Source organism: Anopheles maculipalpis, chromosome 2RL, assembly GCF_943734695.1.
Source record: "Anopheles maculipalpis chromosome 2RL, idAnoMacuDA_375_x, whole genome shotgun sequence".
Classification (NCBI taxonomy): Eukaryota; Metazoa; Arthropoda; class Insecta; order Diptera; family Culicidae; genus Anopheles; species Anopheles maculipalpis.
Window position 1 is genome coordinate 67030907 of NC_064871.1, and position 23403 is coordinate 67054309.

A 23403-nucleotide genomic window follows, 5' to 3' on the forward strand; every position below is an offset into this window, starting at 1 on the left:
CCAGAATTGAATGAGTGTGTAACTTTTTTTTTGCATTTCCGTATGTATCGTTCCCAATCGTGCCTACCACGTGCATCGTATCGCTCGACCATCCTCGCTAGTCTGCCCCATCGTGATCCTTCGGCGGACATGCGTAAGCGCATCCAAACTTTATACTCCCGGTCCCCAAGTGGACTTTAGTTCCCAGTTAGCTATCGACACGTGCAGTCGTTCCGGTTCGGTGAATACAGCGAACAGTGTGGTTGTGACGCTGGTTGTTTAAAGTTTCCAGTACGGCTTAAAAACTGATTGCAGCTTGCCTAATCCTTACCACGTTACCAGCTCCATAAGATGTAGATTCGATTTGTCAGTTTAACCCATGTGGCTTCAGAATGTTTTCTATCTGAAAAAGACTCCGTTTCCTTCTAGTGCCTTAAGGCAAACTTACTTCGATTCAATCAATAAACACCTCGGCGGCCAATAATCTAATTAGCGTCTCTTTCTTGCCGACGTGTCGGAAAACGGACCGTTTATCAATCGTACAATCGTTTGGCTAGCTGTATTTGGGGAAGTACAGTACACATTCATTACCTTCCACCATGGACTATCGCTGGACACATAGGTGCAATATAAGTCAGTGAACCAAAGCAATTTGAATATGAGTGCATGATACATTGCAGTGCGTTCAATCACACCATCGCTCGTCCCGTTGTCAATGTGGCGCTTGTAACAGGAAGTTTTGTGATGGATGGCACACGTTTGTAAACCACACGAGCGACCAGCACGTGCTATCTATACGAGTACACATTTCGCACAACACCAACAACTTAATTTTTGTGCCTCTAGACAGTTTAAATCCAGTTTTGAGGGATTTTAGTGCGTAGCTTTACCAGGTGAAATGGATACATAGCATTGTGTGTTTATTAAATGCAGGTGACTTCTAACTGGATGTGGTGAAACTGTCTCACATGCCCCAAACGAACGGTGCCTCCGTGTAGAATTACACCCCAAGAAGCCTTACGGTAGAGTTGCGTGAACCAAGAACTAAATCTACGTTTCAACTTGGTAAATATTACCTTTCTTTTGCATGGCAATACGCACACGGGGGAGTTTTGGAAATCATTTAAATGATTCGAAAAACCACAGGTTCATTTAATGGTTGCCAATTTAAGCTTGTTCCGTGTGAACGCTTATCTAAATGTTTCCTGCAAACGTAAGTGCAGATCAACGCAGTTTTAATAGAGCTTCGTCACCACGTTATCTCTCACCTGACTCACACCGTGTAAACAACTCATGGGAAGCCGAATTATCTGAATCGTTATCATTTCCCTTATTTCGATTGAACGTTCGCCAACATTCGTCACAACTGACGTATTCGTAGCCACTGGAATCGCTGGAAATTAGATATGCCATCCATAAGCACACCCACCAACAGAGGGGACGACAACCAAATGCTGGATGAACAATAGGTTTGACTTTTTTGGTTTTGACTGGCTCAACGTTAAGCCATGGTAGGTATGACTTACTTCCCAAGCTCCGAAATTTTAACACTCCAAGCGTCATTTAGGAGCAGGCAGTCGCCATCCCACACGACTATCCAGAGCCGGTCGCGACAGACAGTTACATCATACCGACACTTGGACTTTACCATGGCACGTTTGTCTTTTCCTATCTGTCCACGTTTCTGTCCTACATCACACCGTACGATCTGCCAGTAGGTAAGAGCATTCCTCTGCACTAGCGCCATCTCATCGGTGGCACGCTTACTGCCGTACCGAGGTGGGTCGCGGGTCGTGAGTGTTGATAAAAGTCTATTGCATTCTAGAGCTTCTGCGAGATGCGTTCCACACGAAGGTGTCCTTCCTGCAGTTAATACTCGAGGTTAGTGCACGGCGGTACGGTGCGGACGGTTGGCACTAAACTTTCCTAACCATTCGCAGGCACTCAAGGTTGAGTCGGGATATATCTGTCTGATAGCGATTTTCTTCCTGATATCGCTTATACCACTCTGCTACACTATTGCCTGGGGATGTGCGAAGGAAGCGGACGATGATCTCAATCCGGGACCCACCGTCGACGCTATCATACAGGCGGAGGAGCTATCACTTGAAGAGTCTTTGCACTGCCGGAAAAGCTTTCTGGGACTGATGCTACAGGTCGTCATACTGCTGTTGATGTAGGTTGCGACTATCGCTCTAGCTGTGATAACGAACTAACGTTGGGCGGGGGGATTTTTTCGTTTTGTATAACTTATCATTGATTACTCATCGTTTGCAGCGCTGGTGTAATAGCAATGTTCGTGACGAACGAACAAATTGCATCGGCCGTTGATCACACGCCTACCGTTGTACGGTCATCGCTGCTGGATGCAGCAACGTTCCTGCGCGACGCAGAATCACAAATGCGTTTCGTGATAGCTGAAGGACTCGCCACCGCTACCGAGCGCATTCGGAACGATCTGGAAAGTGTAGACAAATTGCTCGGCGAGCCGATTCAACACCATTTGGCGCTGTTTACCGGTATCGACATCATCTTCGAGTCCATCATCGAGATCAGCACCAGCAGTAGCAATCTGTCTCGCCGCATCCATCTGCTTCAGGACGCATTAGCAAGGGCAGCTAAGATCTCATACGAAGCAGAGTATCGGTTGGACGAGCTGCAGATACAGCTGTCCGTGCTGCAACGTCAGTGCACGTTCCGCGATCGGCCGCTTTGCGATACGCTACGGATTCGGAACTTTGAAGACACAGGCCTAATCGAGCGTATTCGAAAGCTGCAGGTCGATCGAACGCTGGCCAAGCTCATGGCGATGGGTGAGGCCAGTCGTAACAGTAGCATGCACGCTTTAACGCAGGAACTAACACTAGCCCGGTCCACGTTTCGTAGCTATGCCGTAGACGTTAGAAACGTGACCGACAATCAAGCGGACCAAGTGCAGGAGCGGCTCGAAGAATTGTCCACCGACACCCATGCCATTATCAGCACCCTTACGCAAACGATCGGGCAGCTGGTCGAGCAGGTAAACCGGACGGCCAACTTTTCCGATTCGTTCTTTGATCGGTACCGTGAAATTGGCGCCATATTGTGGCTGGCTGGGCTTGCTACCACGATCATGACACTGCTAGTTACGCTTATTCTGCTGAGCGCACTCAGCTGCGGTTGCTGCCATGCGGACAATAAGGCTGGTATCACACTAATACTCGGTGCTATCTGCATTTGTATTGCAAGCCTAGCGCTGTCAGGTTTTACCATGATGGAGATGCTGCTCGGAGCACATGGTCAACTATTCATCTGTCACCCGCTGTACAACGAACCGGACTACACGGTGCTTCAGAAGCTCGTAGACAAACCGGGATTAATTTACCCGACCGAGCCGCAGTACGGCATAATTGGTGAATTGTTGCGAAAGGCGGCCCCACCCGGTGCTCAATGGTCACAGCCGGTGCAAATTTCTCTGTCCACGGCACTGAACGAATGCGAGCAGGGTCATGGATCTTATGCCACCTTTCAGCTGGACACATTACTGAATCTCACCGCCAAACTAGAACACCGTCAACGGCCCGAACTTGAGCGAGCAATCGAAAGCGTTGGGGCCAGCGAGGAACCATTCATTGGATTCACCGTACGCATACAGGGCATCCTGGAGGATATGCTGTACGATTCGGACCTCAATCTAACCGGTACGCGCATGGAACTGACGCAACTCTCACCAGACAAGGACGTACTCACCTTCATCGATCAGCTGCAGCGTGTATCAGCACAGATCCAAGACGTTGCCACAGCGAGCCGCATGACAACGCTCGGTTCACGGGCCAAACGTTTACAGCTCTCCCTGCTGGCACCGCTCGAACAGTTGCGCGGTGATATCGTGTACCATCTAACCGCGCTCGAACTGCAGCTCTCCCCGTGGGCAGCACAGGTCAACAAAAGCTTGACGCATCTGCGCAATGCTCAGACGTTCCTCGACACGGAAGCGGCCGAAGTGTGCTACAACCGTAGTGACGTTTACCGTGCCCGGTTACGGGCACATCTGGACGCTTACCGGAACTACACGGCCACCGTGCTGAACGATCGGTGTGCAAGCTGCCGGCCACTGTTCGACATCTTCGATGCGATGCGCATGCTATTCTGCCACCACATTATGGATCCGATGAATGGACTCTGGTTTTCGGCCTTCTTGTGTCTGTTCCTGTGGGCTGTGGCCACTCCACTATCGTTGATGCTTTCGTCCACGTACCGGCGGCTTGAGATACTCTCAAGCAAGCTGCAGCATTCGAACAGTCATCGTTACAAGTGAGTGTACCGAAAACAAAACCAATCTTTTATTACCGCTATAGAAACAGGAATGGCCGGTGTAGCAATATTAACAACGAATGAGGACGATACTTTACTTATGTTGAAACTCTTCCGCGTCCAGGAAGTGTTCCGTCCATGTCCAGGAAGTATTCCGCGTTAATGATGATACGCGCGTAAGGCATATGCACTATCAAAGCCAACAGCATTATTCAAAAACTGGCAAATGTAGATTTTTATTCACTTTTCTCCGGCTTTGAGACTCTGAGACTACATTTGCCTCTGTATACAAAATGTGGTTAAACACAATTTTAAACTATTGCGGATGTGGCTTATGTATTTTTAGAACTATTACGATTGTGGTTGGGGCCGGTGGTATAGGCGACAGCGGCGCCAGTCTTCAAACGGCAGGACCGGGGTTCAAATCCCATCCGGATCGTCCCCGCGTAGTTGAGAATTGACTAACCAACTACGTGGTATCGGCAGTCTAGAAAGCTATTTCGATGGCCGCCATGACCTTAGACGTCGTTAAGCCAAGAAGAAGACGATTGTGATTAAAACTATTACTTTAATTTCTCTGTATAAATAGCATTAAAAAATTTAAATCAGCGTAAAACGGCGATTCTGATGCAGTTTTTCCGGTGATAGGATTGTCGCATTATCTGTGTCTAGTTGGCAGGTGACACGGTTCATGGTAAATCGGTGAGGATGTGGCGGACGGTGATGTCAACACCACAGAAGCTGCAGAATGGAGGACTGGATTTGTTGAAGATGTTGGAATGGGTCAAGCATGTGTGTCCTATTCGATGGCGGGATAGGACTCGTTGATGGTGGCTGGTTTTGATATCCTCCCACGAAGCGGTATTGTGCTTGACGGGGCAAAGTTTGTTGCTGAGTCCTAGGTTGTGCCAGGTAGTGCTCCAGTGTTGGGAGACTATGGTGTTGATAAAGCGGACGGTTTCTCGGCGTGAAAGGGTGTCGTGTGCGTCTGCTGGACGGAGCCGAAGTTCGTTAGTCAGGCGGTCAGATACCTCGTTTCCATTAATTCCGGTATGGAGTCTAGGAACTGAATGTGGGTTTTTGGAGGCACTTTCGATGAAAATGATGTTCGGTCGGTCGGTCTGTAATCGTTCGTTGGATGCTAGTTGGATGGCAATTGCTTCGTCAGAACAGATCGATGTGTGATTATAAACCATGATGGCACAATTCTAGAGACTTGAATAGATCCTACAGCCGGCTGAGTCCTGGTGAACGGAGCCATCTGTAAAGACAAGATGGAAATGTTTCTATTCAGTGTGTATTAAGTGAGTAAAGATACTATTGGCGATAAGGTTCCTTTTTGCGGTTCACCGGAGAGAGTGTTAGCAGGGACGAATTCCCCGGTGCTTGGAATGAATGATCTGTGGAAGTTGGTGGTTGGTGAGGAGTTGTAGTTCGGTGTTAGCTATGGTGATGAGTGCAGTGGCGTCGATTCCTTCCTCAAGGATCCGAGCTACATCTGCGATCCGTCCGCTTCCGCATATGAGGGAGCTAATCTGGCTGGAGACAAATGCACCAGTGGCATAGCGAATGGCGGAAAGGTGAACGGCTGCTACACTTTTTTCAAAGATTGTTCGCTCGCGTGAAGCAATCTCGATGCTGTGCTCTAAGATGCGATTATGAGTTAAACGGGAATCCCGAGCTCTTCCCACTCCGAGCATCCGGAACAGAGTCAGCCGGTTGTTGGCACCCTTCAACAAATGAATATCGTTCGTTTATTTACCGATCTTTCCCACGTTGTTTTTCTTATTGTTTTTAGCGCTCGAGCATCCGTCCGGGAAGATCAACGAGAGTCTAGTCACTGGTCAACGCAACGGTAAGTTACCTTCCGCATGAATTTCCTGTTTACTAGCTTCTCCGTACCGCTTGCAAACATCGTCAGCAAACCTGCCAGCAAAAAAAAGATACTAACCGAATCATTTCTACCTTCACTCCCTTTTGCCTGCCATGACTTGACATCACATGACATCGTGCCACTTCCATCACCACCATTCCGAATTGGCCAACATGGTAATTTTAAATTAATCCGCACCGATCCACCGTCCAACCAGATCCACCGTCAGTGTCATGCCGGACATAGATAGATCTAATTGGTGATCGAATGATCGAGATTTGGTTCAAATTAACAACTCCACTGTAACACCACCTCACCTGACCCCACATGAAGTTCTGAAAGCCTTCAATAAAGTCCGCAGGGACATAGATAGAATCTCGTTCGAACACGTGCACACTGCCATTTCCGACCAAAGTGTTAGTAACGAACGAAAAAAAAAAAGTTAATCGGGCAGCCACGGGCGAACCATCCCTACAAATGCGCCACCCACACACACACATACACGAAAGATACGCTTGCTTTTCTCTTTCTCTCCCTGCCGTTCCTTCCCACCTTCGAAACACACCGGGCGCAGATCCGTCTCGGTGCACGTTAATGCGGTGGCCGAGTCAAGCACCGACGAGGAGCTCCCGCACTACACGTCGCCCGGAAGCGAGGAAGATGCTGGCACCGACGAAGGTGCGGTCGTTATCGAGTACATAGAGTTGCGGTACGAAAATGGTGACCCGATGAACTTTCGAGAGAGTTTGATCTAGCGAGGCGAAGCATGTTTGTGGATATTTGTTGATATTTGCATTCGAGTTTTGTCGTTAATGAAGCGAGAGAATATTATATCGAAAATAAATAACAAAATGGCGATGTGTACTAAGTTGACAATTTCATCATCGAACTCTTTATTTTATCTTTCTACACAATTTTAAAAGGTTATAAAATTATTATTCCCCACCATGTGCTCGGTCTTTACGGCAGTTCTACACGTTATCAATTTCGGTACCAACCGACACGATGTGCTTTTGCAAGCCATTTTGCTGTAGCAGATAACTCAGCGCACTCGTCTGCGGGTGTACCAATGCATTCCTCGGTCTCGACTACAGCATGCGGGAAAAATGAAAACACTTTCCCTTTTTTTTCCTCCCGATCATATGGCGAAACTCCAGCTCTCGCATCACTTCAAAAAGGGTCACCCCGAACGTGCAGAGGCTCAGTTTAGGTTCAGCTCTTGTGAAAACTTGTACAACCATGCGTAATTGTAAATGGTTCGTTCTCGTGATATCCGTGCTTCTGTTGGTGCATTGTTCATGGACGATGGAATCTATAGCTTCAAAAACGATTCAAGCTTCTGTTAAAAACGATCTGTCGAGAAAACAAAAAACAGGCCGCCGTGAAGGACGATTTCTCGGTCTTCTTGGGCTGCTAACCGGGCTGACGTTAGTAGACTCGCTCGACGATGATAACGATCGTCCACGACGGTCCGGTTTCGTGAAGATAGACGTCGGACATCCGTCTGCGCTCGATGCATTCTACGGAGCGTACGGTTACGCATCACCCTACTGGACGGGAGGATCCTCCATCAATATAAAGATACCGTTCCGACCGCCTGGAAGCGAGTTTGAAACTATGGCTTTATTTCCTTTCCCCATGCATTTTCCCCAACACGGACCGTCACATTTTGCAACCGGTCCAACGGCGATCGAACCGCGTCCGACCATTTTTTCCGATCCTATTCCAAGCGCATCGAACGGTTCGGTGGTGAGTAGCGAAAGACTGCAACGATCGATCAAGCAACGAACACCCTTTCACAACGCTGTGCTTTCCTGTTTCGTTTAGGGAACTACTTTAGCGGACGATGTGGAGCAACTGTCCGCTAGAAAGCAAAAGCTCGCTCATAGAAAAGCTGCAACCGTAAGCAGAAGACCACGCCCGAAAGTGGGTCCTCCAAGAACGATACGAAGCACGCTTCGGGCGGATGGAGAAGCTGACGACGATGAGATAAGTGCCACCACTGTTGAGGTGCCTGAAGCAACTGACATGATCGAGACACAAGAACCGCAGGAAGCGCTTGAACCTTCCGTTAGCAACGATCCCACTGTTTCACCCACTAATACACCGACCAATAACCAAGCGCCCGTTTCGGAGGACCCCGAACCAGCCAACCCGGCGTCGATAGTTCAATCCGAGCTCAATTACGTTACGCAGCCGATGATTCCCTCGTCCTATCACACCCATCAGCACAGCCTGGCCGATGTGTCCGCGATCGAGCTGACGACGAGCGCCGGATACCTGCCATACGATGGCACACAGTTTCAGCCCAGCCGGGCCGATCATTGGCAGAACTATTACACCAGTGTCGCACAGAACGGTGCTAAACGGCAACCGGGCTTCTTGCCGATCGCTACGCGGGTCAATTAATTGCACACTCAATAAAACGTTCGTCCGTTCTTCAACCTTCCCGCTCCAACCCGCTCTTTCGTTACGTACGTTTGTCTCGGCACTCGGGTCGATCCTGCGTGCGACCTGCTAATGTGCGAATCATAATGACGCTTACGTAACTCGCAACAACGCAACAATGGCCAGCAACGTGTCGCATTATGCTCGGTGCCATAATCCACCTGCTCTGCGAGTGGGAAAGTGATTTTATGTCTCGAATAGGCAACTGGAACCGGACACGTACCTCCCGGGATCGATCCTTTGGCTAATGGAGGCTCTAGCGCTCTCGCTCACTTTGGCAGCCCTCGTGCAGTGCAGTGACGATCGCTCGATCACTGCACGGAATGGGCTGGCACTGTTTTCAAGTGCGGGGTAATAAAAGCCAATGAATAGATTGCTACACCTAGTCACACACGGCACCATTCCCGGCCTGCTGGTTATTTGGCTCTTTGTTTTGGCTCACCATCTAACGATTATCCCTGCCCGGGGGCGGTGGACAATTTTTCTACACTGCCCCTTTTGCTACAGGTGAAAAGGAGAAGGGTTATGAACCATCCGGGCGTCAGATGTCTGCCACGGTGGCGCACACACACACACATTGTACCTTCCACACAGTTCTACTCGTTCGTGATGCGAATACATCATGAATTAAAAGATCCTTACCTTCGTCCACGGAGGGGTGGAGCACTCGCCCTCAACGCCCTTGGTGGACATTGTACGATGACTGGGGTTTTTCCGAGACGATGTTCGTTCATAGGCAGCGCATTTTGATGGGGTAAATGAACGTCCCGGTCTCTGTCCAAAGCGGGTGCCAGATGTCTGTGCGTGTTCGTTGCAGCATAATGTCTTGCTACTGGTAAAAAAAAAACACACACACACGCGAAAGGACATACCATTTGTGGTTGCCGTAACCTGTGCGATGTTTTTTAGAGGTAGCAATATAGGTCCTTGGAAACATACTAATTATGTCTCAATGTCTCTGGAAGCAATGGCAGCAAAAAAAACATTCGTCTGTTGTCACTGTGTGCCTGTTGAGGGTTATAAAAATTGTTTTGAAATACTTCACATTTTTTATTATATTCCTGGACATACAGAATGGCTAACATACAACAACTGAATTTCTCGTAATATTTCTAAATACAATATTCAATGACTCAAATTAATATGACGGTAAGCGAAGTAAGCAGCCGCGGGGACCCTAAGCTTACATGGAGCCCCGAATTCACAAAGAACCTTCCGCCCGATTAATCTACTGATCGGGAGGAAGGTTCTGTGTGAATTTGGGGCCCCATATCAACGACCCCGTGTGATAGCGGCCCCTAACTTACTTCACATGCCACCAGGGACAAGGCCTCCGAGGGACTTAATCCGTCACTGCATAAACTATACTTTACTGTTCTACTTCACTGTTCACCCATAAGAACTACGTTTTATTACCTCTTTATTAATTTATACATAAATTTCCTATTTTTTGTAAGCAATTGCAGATTGTAAATAATAAAATCGTGTCAGATATTCCGACTATTTATCGGTCAAGTCCTTTGACTGTTATACCAGTTCATGTATTACAGATAAAGAAAAGACTGAATTAGACATTTAGATTTTTTATGTGACAATTTTTTCGAAGGTTGCGGAGGTTTACAAACAGGAAATATTACCAGAACCAATGCTACTTCTGCAATATTCCAAGTTTTTTTTTACAGCTTCTATTAGTTCTACTTAAGGGCGGTCCGGGGGTTTAGGCGAGAACGGGGCCGGTCTCCAAACGGCAGGACCGAGGATCAAATCTTACTGGGAGCGTCCCCCCGTAGTGAAGACTGACTATCCAGCTACGTGGTATCAGCAAGTCTAGTAAGCGATTCGATGGCTGGTGTGACCTCGAGACAGTCTTTAAGCCGAGAAGAAGAAGTTTAGTTCTATTTAATCTAGCTTCCAATAATATAATTTTGTAGTCTTTGTTAATAATTGATTTATGACAAACTATCACTTCCTATTTTCTGCCTCTCTGTGTGCTGAACATCTCATACTAACGAGCATTATTAATCATAGTAAAGCGTATTAACAAGATTTTTTTTATTTGGTACGACGATCAAGAACCCTTATCGTTTTATAATCTACCATCTCGCAACGCTCCGTCGTCCCGACGTCGACCGGCCCATCCCATATTTGTGTTTGTTTTTTCCCGGCTACCCCGTTCCGTGACTGCCTGTGACTGTCTGTCGCCACTCGCCAACGAAAAAGGCACCTTTTAGCACCATTAGCAGCAGTGTCACAACGGAACGTCACAAGAACTAATCAAACATTCTAACCAAAAAGACGATCAGGACGGCCACTATCGGTGCGCCGCAATTAATGACTTCGTTTTTTTTTTTCATTCTTATCCCTATCCTGTATGCTATCCATAAAAAAGAAAGGCACCATCATTGTTTAAGCTCGACCGTTCTGTTTGGCGTGCGCTTAGCAAAAGGATACGCATGTTCCGCACAGGAAGTTAGCTCGCCAACGAACTGACTATCGCAATGTACACGAGCCGGCGCCCCGACCATTTCCGGGGCCGAACTGACATCCGACCGGCTACAGACATGCAGACAGCCTCAAACCGGTGAGCCGGTGGGTCCGGTACCGGCGTAAAAGGCGTAGACTGTGTTCAACCCCGGGACTGGTGACGGCTACCTTGTGCGTCCACGAGTCGATCAACAGACTTTTGCTTCGAAAGTCGAAAAAATCAAACCAAACAATCAAGTGTCGTGCTAGGGGCAGGTGGGTAAGAGCGAAAGAGAAGTGTGCAAAGCGGAGGTTCGTGTGGACGTGTGCAGGTTGCGGGTAAAAGCGAGACATCCTTCGCCGTGGCTCCTCAATTAGTGCGTTAAAATGGATGGAAGCCACGAGAGCTAGGACAGGCGCATGAAGATGGGTAGGAAATATGTGGCACGAGCACAGGGGAAGGATATTTAAGAACGCTTGCTACAGGTGCTACCACTATCAGTTCATTCCGAGAATTCGTCCTTACAACGTGCAACAAGCCAAATGATGAAGGATTTCTGAAGATCGATCTGTGATCGAAGTGTAACGAAAAGCAAGTCTGAAACTCAAGTGCAAATTTTACTCCAAAACCTGATCAGTTACAAAACAAGTGAAAATTATGCTATTAAATATGTGCTCGTGTGCTGTAGTTATTGTGTGTCTGTTCCTGGTGGCCTCAAATGTATCCAGCTATGCGATCGGTACGTTCTTTACGATCCAAAAATTCAGAAGTGTGCATCTGAATCACATCCTGATATCAAAACATGTCTAACGATCTTTTTTCTATCATTTTGCCATCTCAATAGATCAAACTGCATCCTCTGATGCTGCTGCTCTCCAAGTTTTAAATGAATTTCGAACACATCTGATAGCTGAAGGAGCGATTCTTCCCTCTAAAGGTAATTATCACAACATTTAAGTTATCTCAGACATACGGTTTTAATCAAGGAAAATTAAAGCTCTATTAGCTGAGCAACGAACAGCCAAATTATAGAATCCGGAATGAAGACAAATAATTAACCATTTCTTTCATTCACAATAGAACTCACTGTGGATACCTTCGATGAGCTGGAAGTGTTGAGGTTTCTTCCCATGATCGTCACCTACATGCAATCCGATGCCTTATCATCCATGGAGCAGGACGCGTTTGAACATATCTACGGCAGTATCTGGGAGCTAATTGTCGAGGAATCACAACGACATCGAGGACAACCGCGAAATCCCATTCTTGCCGCTCTATTATCTTCACCCAAACTACGACAGCCCCAGCAAGAGAATCCATCCTCCAAACTCAACAACAACATTGAGCACACCGTCATCCCGCAAGATATCAAAGCAAAGGCTCAAAATTCCATCTCGCAGGAAGCTCCATCCCAACGTGTTCTACACAAAGCTGCAGCGATCGTGCAGAAATATTATCTACGCCAAGCAAAGCATAAGTCCATCCCCAAGCGTAAAACTCCACAAGCTCGTCGTACCCAACGACTACGGAGCGCCAATGTGCACACAAAACAACTGTTCCCAGATTCGATCCGTGTGACGATCGAACTTCCGCGCTACAAACGCTCGATAGCCACGCCGAAGCAACCAACCACTACCATCACCGAGGATGAGGAGGAAGATCCAGAAATGGAGGCAAAAATCTTGGCCGCCATACAGGCACAGATTGGCAATCCCAGTCTTGAGGAGGAGGACGACGAAGAGGAAGATGAGGAGGAAGGACCTGCTCAGCAGGAGGAAGATTCGTCCGAGTACTTGGACGATGAGGCCGACTATATGGGCATCCTTGGCGACGATGACGACGATGATGATGACGATGATGATGACGATGAAGATGAGGAGGAAGAAGCGACTAACAATGAGGCTGCTGCTGCTGGCAGGCGTGCGCTATTTAAAACGAATGTACACGACTACGAGAATCCTTCCTTTAATGAGCTGCTGCTGTTGGCCGCTCGTCATCGGGCCATTCAGCAGCAGCGACTGCAACAGCGCCAGCATCTCGCTTACCGGAAATCGCAATCGAATCGACACAGTAGCTATGAGGATTACTAACGCGAAGAGGTCTGGGAGATGGGATTGCATGTCGATCCAAGTCAGTGCTAAAGGGCGAATCAGCAACGGTGTGTGGAGCATGTCGTGTGGTTCGCCTGTAGAGCAGTAGTAAACTAAGTCAAACACTTATCGTACAATAACGTTGATGTTAGATACAACACAGTAAGCATTGAGGCAGTGTAATTATAGTTGTTATAAGTTTAAATTTTGTATATATTACGGTGTACAAACATTAAGTGCAATCCAATGGTGGACTAATAAATTGTAAGTGTTATTTGTGTAAAGTATGTGAGCTCTATTTGGGTATGTTTATGAATTATTCTGAGTTGCTTCTTTAATTATCTTCTTAATTCTTACCGCGTGAGGATCTCCTGAAGTACTAGTACAAGCAGGATTTTCTAGCATCAAACAATCAAACTATTTTCCGAGCAGCATCTATCTAGCATCGATCTTGCATCAATTGCCGAGAGCGATCTCTGCGGGACTCATACGTTAAGGCCAGCTAGTAGCGCCTGCGAGTTGATTCGATTGGCTAGTCTGGCTCGAAACAAACAGCCTCTAGGCGTTGCAATTTCGCTGGTTTAGTGATTCGAGGTCTAATAGCGCACAACGCCCAATATACGGTACTCTTATACCGTAGAGAAGGACTGAGCATACGACCGTAGTTGTCCTAAGTAGTTGGATAGTCAGTCCTCACTACGGGGGGACAGTCCAGATGGGATTTGAACCCCGGTCCCGCAATGTGAAGACCGTAGCCACTGTGGCCTACACCACCGAGCCGCGCCGCGCTTTTCAAACTGAATCTATACGTCCCGGTGAGATTGCTTCGGACTAGAGTTTCACTTGACGCAGAGGAACGTCGTACCCTTTCCTCTGATCCTTTTCTGGTTGTATGTCGATAATTCAACGCTGTTTGTGATCGTTTCGAATTATACATGTCGCGTCTTGTGCGTCGTACCACTTAGTGAAAACCCCGATCATGTAATCGCGTTAACAATAAGATAGTTTCGTGTGGGAAATTTATGGTACGGTGCGGTTATGGTATGGTGAATGCCACAAATGAACAAATCAGAGATCACAGAAACTGTCATAACATTTAGATAATAATTTAGTAAATCAGCAATGGCGTTTGGTCCTTATCTATTAAAAATGCAAAATGAAAAATTTCAACCAATAGTTTGTTCACGCCGTTGCAAATTTCTCCTCAACGGAAAGTAACGGCTCTCTTCTTGGCCTATTCAGCGTTGAGTACATCGTGAAGACATGGCCAGGTCGCCAATCTGTTTCCAGGAAACTCGGTCTAGGGCTGCAGTCCTCCCTCCACGACTACGACCGATCTCCGACAGGTTGCCTATTCCGCTGTCATAGACCTAGCAAAGGCCTTTGACCGTACTTGGAGGTACTCCATCCTGAAACAGCTCAAGAAATGGGGGTTTGGTCTGAGCTCTGAGGGTCAGAGAAGACATTCATGTTCTTAATTTTGAACGTTCTGTTTGACAAGAAGTCCTGCATGAAAGCCGAAAGGCGACCACCAAACCCCCATTTCTTGAGCTGAGTGCCCCTGCTCTCTTCCTAATTAACACTGTGTCCTTTCTCCACTCCATCCCTACTCACACAAAAGCTTTTATATACGCTGACGACATTATATTGTTAACCTCCGCTCGCTCCCCTAAACAATCAAATTTTAGACTGCAAAAAGCTATTAATTTAGTTAAAAAATAGGCCAAATTGACCGGTTACGAAATATCCCCCAGTAAATGCAAAGCCATCAGATTGTTCAAAACATCCATAAAAAGGAAAAACGCGCAACTCAAAGCAAAAATAAAAAAAAAAAACTCTAGTATTCCCACCTTCTAGTACCTACAAACGCAAAAGTGTTAGGCATTACATTAGACTCAAATCTCTCTTTCCGAAAACATTTTACATCGTTAAAAAAATCACAAAAATCAGAATTAATCTTTTCAAAATGCTCGGTTGTGGTAAATACCATTCTTCCCGCACCATTCTCTTAAGAATCCTAAAAGCATGACTCCTATCTAAATTACTTTACGGGATAGAGACAGTCTCGCTCCAAAAAGAGGTTTTTTCAAAATGATATCCCCCATATACCACACTGCTATTAGATGCGCTACGGGTGCCTTCATCATCAGCCCTATTGAGTCGTTACTTTGTGAAAGTGGCCAACTCCCACTAAAACATATTATTTCCATAAAAATGGTTACCATTGCTGGTCGGTTGCTAGAAAAAGGTCTAAGATCCGAATCTTTGATTCAAAGAGCCAAACAAGATTGGATTCTCAACCACCTAAAATAGATCTTGATCTAAATCACTACTGTCATACCGAAACTAATAATTCAATAGGTCGCCAACATTACAATCAGATGATCAACAACAGATACAAAATTTACCACCACATTTCCACTGACGGCTCGAATAAAACAACAATCTGGTATCTACTCTAACACATGTCAATGTTCAATCAAACTGCATTGCACCACACTTCATTTTTTTCAGCTGAGGCAATTGCCATATGGCTGCAGAAGAAGATACAAATCCACTAAAACCTAATGTCATTTTCACTGACAGTCTGAGCGTGCTGAAAGCACTAGAACATGGAACTTCTCGCAGCTCCCATATTACTTTCTGCTGGGTGCCTAGCCCCACATAGGAATCAAGGGGAATCAAGTCTTGCAAAAAAAAAGCACGCAAAGAACCTGACAGCCACAACAACAAGTTATCAAGATCTTGTAACCTGGTTTCAAGGTAAAATACGCGAAATTTGGGAGAAATGCTGGCACTTTAACACTCTAATTTACTGAGTTACATAAAACCAACAACCGATGCCTGGAAAGATGTTCAGTCGAGCCAGGACCAAAAGGTCCTCTCCAGGCCCAACATGCCAAACAAACCTCCTTAACCTTCCTCAAATCAACCGACCTGTACAGACCAATTTAAAAATTTAATGCTTCAATAGTTACCTCAGTTCCAAAAAAGAGGCGAATGCCGTCTAAAGACGCAAAACCTCTATAAGAAAAAACAACAACAACAACAACAACAAACATCTCCGACGGGTTTGACTCCACTAGATCCAGCCAACTGTGCCAATCTACACCTCGTGCCGAACGGGTCCCGAACGAACGAGCGACCCGCTCATACATTCGCTCCGAATGTTTCCACGTCCTGGGATGTATCTAACAGTCACCTGATACTACAGGAAAATCACGGAAGGATCTCTTGTACACCGAGTCAGTAGCCTTCTCTTACGCGGCAATCAAAGTGAACCAACACAATCCAACTGAATGGTGAATAAAAATAATTGCTTTTAATTTAACAACTTTATTTGCATGATAATTTTATATATTTATATTTAATAGCAGTACAAAATAAGCAACTTCTTCGGGAATCATGAGGACCAAACTGCTAAAACGCGTTTATCCTCTTTGAACGTATTTGTTTCCTTTTCCTCGCCTTTGCCTTCTGTTATTGAGAAATTTAACACAAAATGTTTCATGTTATGTTTAATTTTTATTTAGATTAGGTTAAAGATCGCTCAAAAAGAAATCCCTAATAGCTTCTTTGTACATGTAACAGCTAACGATGCTGCCACAAAACTTCCAGTGCATCCTGTTCCATCTTCTGAAAATGTTTTTCCTTAAATTTCTCGTACTGACGATCGCGTTCATTGCTTTCATATGACGCCATGTTTGCATGCCGTTGTCTGCCTATAATTTCTTCATTTTCCCGAACTAATCGCTTTAACCAGCTTAGCTCTGCTCGTTTACGCTCCATAATGGCAGCATGATGGTTGGTTGTGCCGTAACGAAACACCTTTGGATAAAGGCCCCAACTTTGCAGTCGCTCCCGATAGGTGACATCCGTCCAAGGGTTTCTCCTGCCGGACACTGGAAACAGAAATGGAAACATCCAGAATAGGCTTACAGTTTCCAGCATTTTGTACTCTGTTTTGTACTTACTTTTTCGTGCAAACAATGGACTGCTTCCGGTTAACACCATCAGTAGCGTGCACAACAGAACACTCAGCATGACTTTCATTCTTTTTTTTTTTTTTTGTTCGCTTAAGATCTTAAGATCCTTTCCCTTCCGCTTCTCAACAGCAACTGATCCATCCTAGCTCACGTTAACGAAAGTACCGAAAACACCCAGGTACACGGATTCTGGAATCGATGAATGTAAAAATAACGGTTCCCATCTCCTACGGTTCCGTGCGCAAACGATCTGCCTCGGCTACCATCAGGGGCCACAGTTCTTCAAAGATTTCAGCCAATGCATCCTTTTCCTCCGGTGTAACATTTTCCATACGCAGTTGCTCGATAATGTGCGGAATCAGTGCAGCCATTTCCGGGTCCTTTACCAACACTGCCATCGGTCCGCTACCTGCAGCTGTAAGGAAGATACAAAAGAAAAGCAAAACACAAATGCCGAATTTTGTTTGTTAACCTTTTTCCTCACATTGTGTTGTGTATGTAAAGCAAAATATAAAAAAGTATGTACGGTGCAATCAACCCGACACTTTTGCTTTCATTTCTACGTAATGCCCGCAGTGGGCGAGCCTTTTTTAACTTCTTGATGACCTATTTTAGATGCATTTTGTTAAAACCACCTTAGCGATGAGGGCGCCATCTAGGTGTCAGTTGTATAACCAGCGCATGCAGCTAATTTAAGCTGTGCTTTGAATAACGATTGATTTCTCGCAAAGTCTGCCACTGAAACTACTCTACACATTATTGTAATCGATCTGAAATATTACCTTCGCTGTTTTTGGGACCATCCTTGTGCAAATTCATATCTTCCCTTAGAATTATCAACTCTGTTTCGTCATCATCCTCCTCGTCGGAATCGTCGCGCTCCTGCGAAAGCATATCCGGTCCCATGCTTAGTTCATACTTTACATCTCTCCCATCTGGTAGAAAATCTAGATGTTTATCGCTTTGCAACCGCACATCAATCAGTTCTTCTGTTGCTAACTCTTCCTTTACACCTTCGGTGGTTGTTTCGGTACTGTGCTCCACTTCTAAATCGTAGTCGTTCACCACTGCCTTGTTCGATGCGGCCGGCATTTGTGTCACGTAAAGCATTTCCACTACATTCGGAACAACGTTTTCAGACCTCAGATCCGAAATACTCCAATGCACACCATTATCCACCGATTTACGCTCCATTTCTGACAGCTCTTCAATTTCATTAAACACTTCACTTTCGGTCTGTACCACACTCATTAGTAGACTGCGAAAATCGTTGAAAGCTGCCCGTATCTTGCTCTGAAGTGTGTTCTCCATTTCATCACTTTCCATGCCACCATCCTGCAGACCGCTGAGCGTCTTTACCACGATCGGAAACAGCAATCGGAAATCGTTTGCCAACTGTTCCTTAATCGGATCTCGTACGGCGTACTCGCCAATGTTAAACACTTCCTCAAAACCATCAACACCTGAGAGCAATCGTTCCAACTCGTCTCGTAGATCTTCCTTCGTTAGACGATCGATTAGATTGCTGAGAATGGTCGTTGGCTCTTGGTAGGCTGGCCGATGGTAAGACCGCATCACCTGCACCAAATAGTACAACTGGAGCAGCTTCTTTGCGTAAGGATCAACGGGTGTCGCAGCCGAAAGAGTCACATCTTGTGGTTCGTTTTCTGCATAATTTCTTCCCCCAGGTAATGGTTTATTCGTGTAGTAAAGATCTGCAAGTGTACAAGCATGAGATAATTGGCGTTATAAAATTTAATAAAGCGATACTATCCAACTTTACTTACCACGATCACGATTCACAATCACATAACTCGCCACAACGCGGGACCAAGTTACGAGACACACAATTGCTAGCAAATTCATGCTTCCAGTAATCACGATGCGACACCTTCCTTTCCAAGCTCAACACACAACTGAAGATCGTTCGGGACATGGCACGGTCATTTTATACTTCTTTTAGAACACCATCATTGTGCAGAAGCAGGCACTAACGTTCGGACAATAGTGCCGTTCCGAAGGTAGCATGACAGCCCTTCGATGATCCTAGACTGACCTGTGGCCCTGCAGCTCGCTCTACCTGTCGTCCCCCGTTGCTGCAAAGCAACGGATGAAAATAAATCACTGCCCGTAGGTCACTTCCGTTGACTTCTACCCTGGGTGGTCTGTAAATCGTTCTAATGCACATCTGCATTACCCCAGGTGATTTTTCTCGCCAGCACAGCACAGCCTCACTGTTTACGCCCTCTTTCTGCCAGATAATCTTTTTATGAGGCTCTGGCTGTGCTGTTGAAATATAAGTAACGATAGGAGGGCAACTGGTATACCAACTACAATGCGATCGTTCACCTGTTTCACTTTTTTATTAGCTGCAAAAGTTTGCTCTTTACAGCAATTTTTCTTTGCAGCATATTTTTGTTTTGAAAAAATGGTTGAAGAAATTTAATGTTTTCTTTTTAATCGCAGTCGAGACGAAGATGCGTGGAAGGACTTTAGTTACTAACTACATTTTGGAGAAACGTCTCCACTGCCAGACTGCTGTTGGGCCATTTCCCTGTACGCAGGGCTGACTCTTATTATAATTATTATTTATTTAAATTGTCTGCCTTAATGGTTTAACAGTGTTGTAGCCTAATTTTAAAACACTAGCATGTACGGCACTAAGGAGGAGGAAAGGAAGATGATTGGATAAAGGTTAAGGTAAGGGCACGAAACGAATTTAAGGTGAGCTAGAAAGCGAATAGATCGAAAAAGCTATTAAAGGATCGAAGAGAGACTAGAAATGGACTGTTCATACACAAATCATACTGGATTTGTCGCGGAAGATCGGAGAGGAACGTGAATTATCGGAGAGAGAGGAAAAATGGCGAGTCAGTGGCACTGTGGAGCAGACCGGCAATATATGTGTATATACAAACTGGACTCGAACCCGTCTACTCTCCATTGATTCCCCAGACCTAGCATTTGACGCCGGTTATCTCCAGAGCTCGAAAGTCCCCAAAAGCGTATGAACACAATCCTGGTAAAAAAACGGTGAATCTGTTCAAGTTTTGTGAACCAAATTTGTGCAGCAGGACTCCAGAAACAACAGGAATATTCGATGGTATTATGACAAACAGGCGGGATCAGAAAAATCAGTGGTCAATTTCCTGAAGCGACCGATCATTTTGAGGGCTTTAAATATGATAGCTTCGAAGTATGCAGTGAAGTTAAGTTTACAGTCCAGGATCACCTCCACGAGAAAGTGGAACAGGGTTGAGGAAATAGTTAAACACAAAAGGATGATGCGAACGATGTAGAATTATCCGGAAACGGAAACGGCCATAATCAAGTTAAGGGAAGACCATTATGACAGGTGAAGACCTCCCGAAAAAGAAGGCTCCAGAGCGTAGATTATGGCGTGATAGAACCACCAAACGATCAGGTCTGTAAAGTCTAGTCTAGGCTGTCCACATGGATAGAGGAGGCGTGATATGGTCAAATTAACGTTTGGTGACTGTGCTGATGCATTATTTTTTCCATCAGCAGCTCGAGACCGTGGAGCGATTGTAGTGACAAAGTAATAAGATAAGTTTAGTGGAATGTTATTTACAAAAAATCCACTCATTCAATCAATGAATCAATGATTAGCATTATTTTCTTTCTATACGTAAGATTCAACAACATCTCCAAACACAGAGTGCTGTTATTCAATATTCTTATATTTTTTAAATATATATTTTATGTATATATATGTAGAGCTTCTAATCTGTATAGTATCCTTTCTCTCGCTTTCTTAAATTCCCTCCCCTATATTATGTTGATGTCTTGTTTATACGATATCTGACGCCTAATGGCCAAGTTTGTTGGAGGTGGTGGTGATGGTGGTGGTTAGTGCTCAGTCATTTTATTGACCTTTTTGTTTTGTTTTGTTATTGCTCCTTTCACCGTTCCTTATGCAAAATATTTGTTTGTTTTCAGAGTGTTTGTGAGTCGGCATTGTGTACACGTTTGTTGTTTTGTATTTTTTTTTGGTTCCGATTGGTAATTTGAAGTAAAGTGTTTTTAATAGTCGACGTTAAAATATGCTTACCGTAACCGTTAATTGTTTCCTACATGCTTGTATGCACTTCTGCATATATGTATGGTGAAGTAAAGTTAAAGTGGGTCGATCATCGCAATTTAAATGAAAACTTGTAAGGCGAACGTCACTTAACCTTACCTTACACTGCGTCACACCAGCTGGTTGTGTTATTCCTCTCATTCCTGCTATTTGTGGGTACTCTTTTTTCCTTCCTAAACCTAAATCCTGCCCTTGCCCCGCTACAGGATATCAATTGCATGAGATTCTTTTATACGTGGATCGATTGCTTAACCCTAACGCCAACATCGGCGCTGCTCGTCGTGTATATATAATTTAAACTTAACATCTACACCGCGCGACAATTTGCCTTTTCATCTTGTGTAGCCTGTTGCAAAACCTTTTTACATCATGCGTAAATCATATTGAAATGTTTATTCTCCCAAACGCGTGCGCGTCTTGCTCGAGCATGTGTGATTTTGGTCAATGGATTAATTTTTAAATAAGAAAATCGACATCTAACACGTTCTTCTGGTTTGTCCATCCCTATCGCTTTTTTTTTTCAACGCTGAAGCTGTTTTACATGCTTTCCTGCTACTCTCCCAGTCAGTCAGGACACAGGGTAACATTAATGTTCGTGTTTGGCTCCTACGTTGCAGTGTGTAATCGGAGCTTACACTAGCTTCGTTTTAAGTACACGTTTGCCGCACGTTAACAAGACCAATAATATCACCTCATACACGCCGAAACACGTGACCGTCACACTACATTTGTAGTTTTTTCGTTTTGGATGGGATATCACTAAGGTGTTCGCTTTCAAGATTTCGTGAATGAAACTGCAACAAATCTCAATTATTGGCATGCTTTTTGTTTTAGCGTCGTATCACCTCTATCATATAATCTTTGTTAACGATTTTATGTATTTTAGGTGTCCTACAAACGAGCTAACTGGTATGAAATCTTCGTCCGACAGGGTTACATTTTTTGCTGCGTACTGTCACCGATACGATTGAGCCAAACTATCGCACTTTGCCTTTACCGTCCTGTGCCCATCTCGTTTGCTCATCGCCACGTTTCATCAGTTCTGTCGGTTTGGTTCGTTTTAAAAATAGCAAATCTCTGTCACGTTGTCACATTTTTTTTGTGTGTTTCGATCATTGCTCGGTGTTGTATGTTTTTTTCCCGCGCTATCTGTACTGTGTTAATCTTCTTCAGATTTTTTTTTTGTTGTTTTTTGAAAGGCACAATTTCACTCCATTCCTCCCCCATTCGTGTCACTGTGCAGTTGTGTCGGGCTTATTTATGGTGTTATGTTTATTTATTCTTCCTCTCGTACACGACAAATTTGATAAAATCTTGCCTAATTGCAGCAAATGCGCCCAATTTGTTCCATGGTGTATATATATAAAGGTTAACTTTGTATCGGCGGTTTTGAGGTTTCAATTTGATGATTCTTAAACCATTACACATAAATGGGCAAACAAGTCAATTTCAATGTTAGTAAAAGGATCTTTTCCTCAACGATTGCATCATAACCAAAAAAAAAACAGCGAACCGGAAGCTGTCTTTGAAACCTTAACGTAAAGCTGGACGCAATTTATTACTCGCAAGCGTACAAAATGAAGACAAAGGACGTAAGCAATCAAATCATTAAACGGAGAGAACTAATTTTACTAAATCACGACGGGTATGACGCGCTTATCGAACAAAACCTACGCAACAACAAAAAATGAGAAAATAAATTAACCACTTCGCACGAGGCAAGCGAAAAACACACAAACACATTTGACTAGAATTTCATTCTTCTTCTGCTGTTTCTGCGCCCCGTGCACGAAAAGGAAAAAAAACGGTAGCGGGATCGTAAACGATCAGGTGCATCACCAACATTGCAATTGTTTGTCGTTGATCAGCGCGAAGCACGTGTCCGATCGTTTTAAAACCATTTGCTTCAAACACATCAGAATCAGCATAACTTGCTTAACACAAATCAACAACATCTACACGCACACTATCGCCCGATTTCCAATTTCAAGATTCATTCGAATTTCCTAATCGCTTGATCCAGTTGTTTCTCTTTTCGGTGGGGGACAAGACGTTGCTACGTATTGGTATTGCTTGGGGAGGGGGTTTCCTTGGTTTTTTTTTATTACACCACATAAGCATCCTGCAGGGATGGTCGGTTTCCGCAACACTGCTCTATCCAATAAACA

At 45.0% G+C, this 23403-nt stretch overlaps 6 protein-coding genes across 8 annotated transcripts in view; 3 read left to right on the plus strand and 3 right to left on the minus strand.

The window, feature by feature from the left end:
- LOC126556384 (uncharacterized) overlaps positions 1 to 17200 on the minus strand; it is a 258686-nt gene extending 241486 nt beyond the window's left edge. The window contains exons 1-2 of the mRNA XM_050211650.1: positions 17122 to 17200; positions 16730 to 17049 (exon numbers count right to left, since the gene is read on the minus strand). Of these exons, the coding sequence (XP_050067607.1) occupies positions 16739 to 17049; positions 17122 to 17200 (390 nt within the window). The 3' untranslated portion in view covers positions 16730 to 16738. The remainder of the gene's footprint in view (positions 1 to 16729; positions 17050 to 17121) is intronic.
- The window catches only part of LOC126556257 (proteasome subunit beta type-5-like), a 375585-nt gene that overhangs the window by 63328 nt on the left and 288854 nt on the right, over positions 1 to 23403 (minus strand). The gene's annotated exons all lie outside the window — the stretch shown is intronic.
- Positions 1370 to 6901, plus strand: LOC126568819 (prominin-1). 3 transcript variants are annotated; one of them, XM_050225462.1, is made up of 7 exons: positions 1370 to 1490; positions 1547 to 1697; positions 1790 to 1860; positions 1920 to 2155; positions 2257 to 4272; positions 6071 to 6127; positions 6720 to 6901. In XM_050225462.1, exons 1-7 carry the CDS (start codon positions 1488 to 1490, stop codon positions 6898 to 6900), a joined length of 2715 nt encoding a protein of 904 aa, XP_050081419.1. In that variant the 5' UTR covers positions 1370 to 1487; the 3' UTR covers position 6901. The 3 variants fall into 3 exon arrangements, with proteins under 3 accessions (XP_050081419.1, XP_050081420.1, XP_050081421.1); XM_050225463.1 differs by having other exon boundaries at positions 1805 to 1860; XM_050225464.1 differs by lacking the exon at positions 6720 to 6901 and adding an exon at positions 6363 to 6416.
- On the plus strand, positions 7385 to 8554 carry LOC126556187 (uncharacterized). Its single transcript, XM_050211411.1, has 2 exons — positions 7385 to 7891; positions 7973 to 8554. The coding sequence occupies exons 1-2, from the start codon at positions 7385 to 7387 to the stop codon at positions 8552 to 8554; spliced, it is 1089 nt and encodes a 362-aa protein (XP_050067368.1).
- LOC126567401 (ATPase family AAA domain-containing protein 2-like) lies at positions 11483 to 13147 on the plus strand. The gene is made up of 3 exons (XM_050223624.1): positions 11483 to 11486; positions 11902 to 11994; positions 12138 to 13147. Exons 1-3 carry the CDS (start codon positions 11483 to 11485, stop codon positions 13145 to 13147), a joined length of 1107 nt encoding a protein of 368 aa, XP_050079581.1.
- On the minus strand, positions 17361 to 19007 carry LOC126567402 (uncharacterized). Its single transcript, XM_050223625.1, has 3 exons — positions 18921 to 19007; positions 17916 to 18848; positions 17361 to 17548 (listed from the first exon to the last, which is right to left on the minus strand). Exons 1-3 carry the CDS (start codon positions 18997 to 18999, stop codon positions 17361 to 17363), a joined length of 1200 nt encoding a protein of 399 aa, XP_050079582.1. The 5' UTR covers positions 19000 to 19007.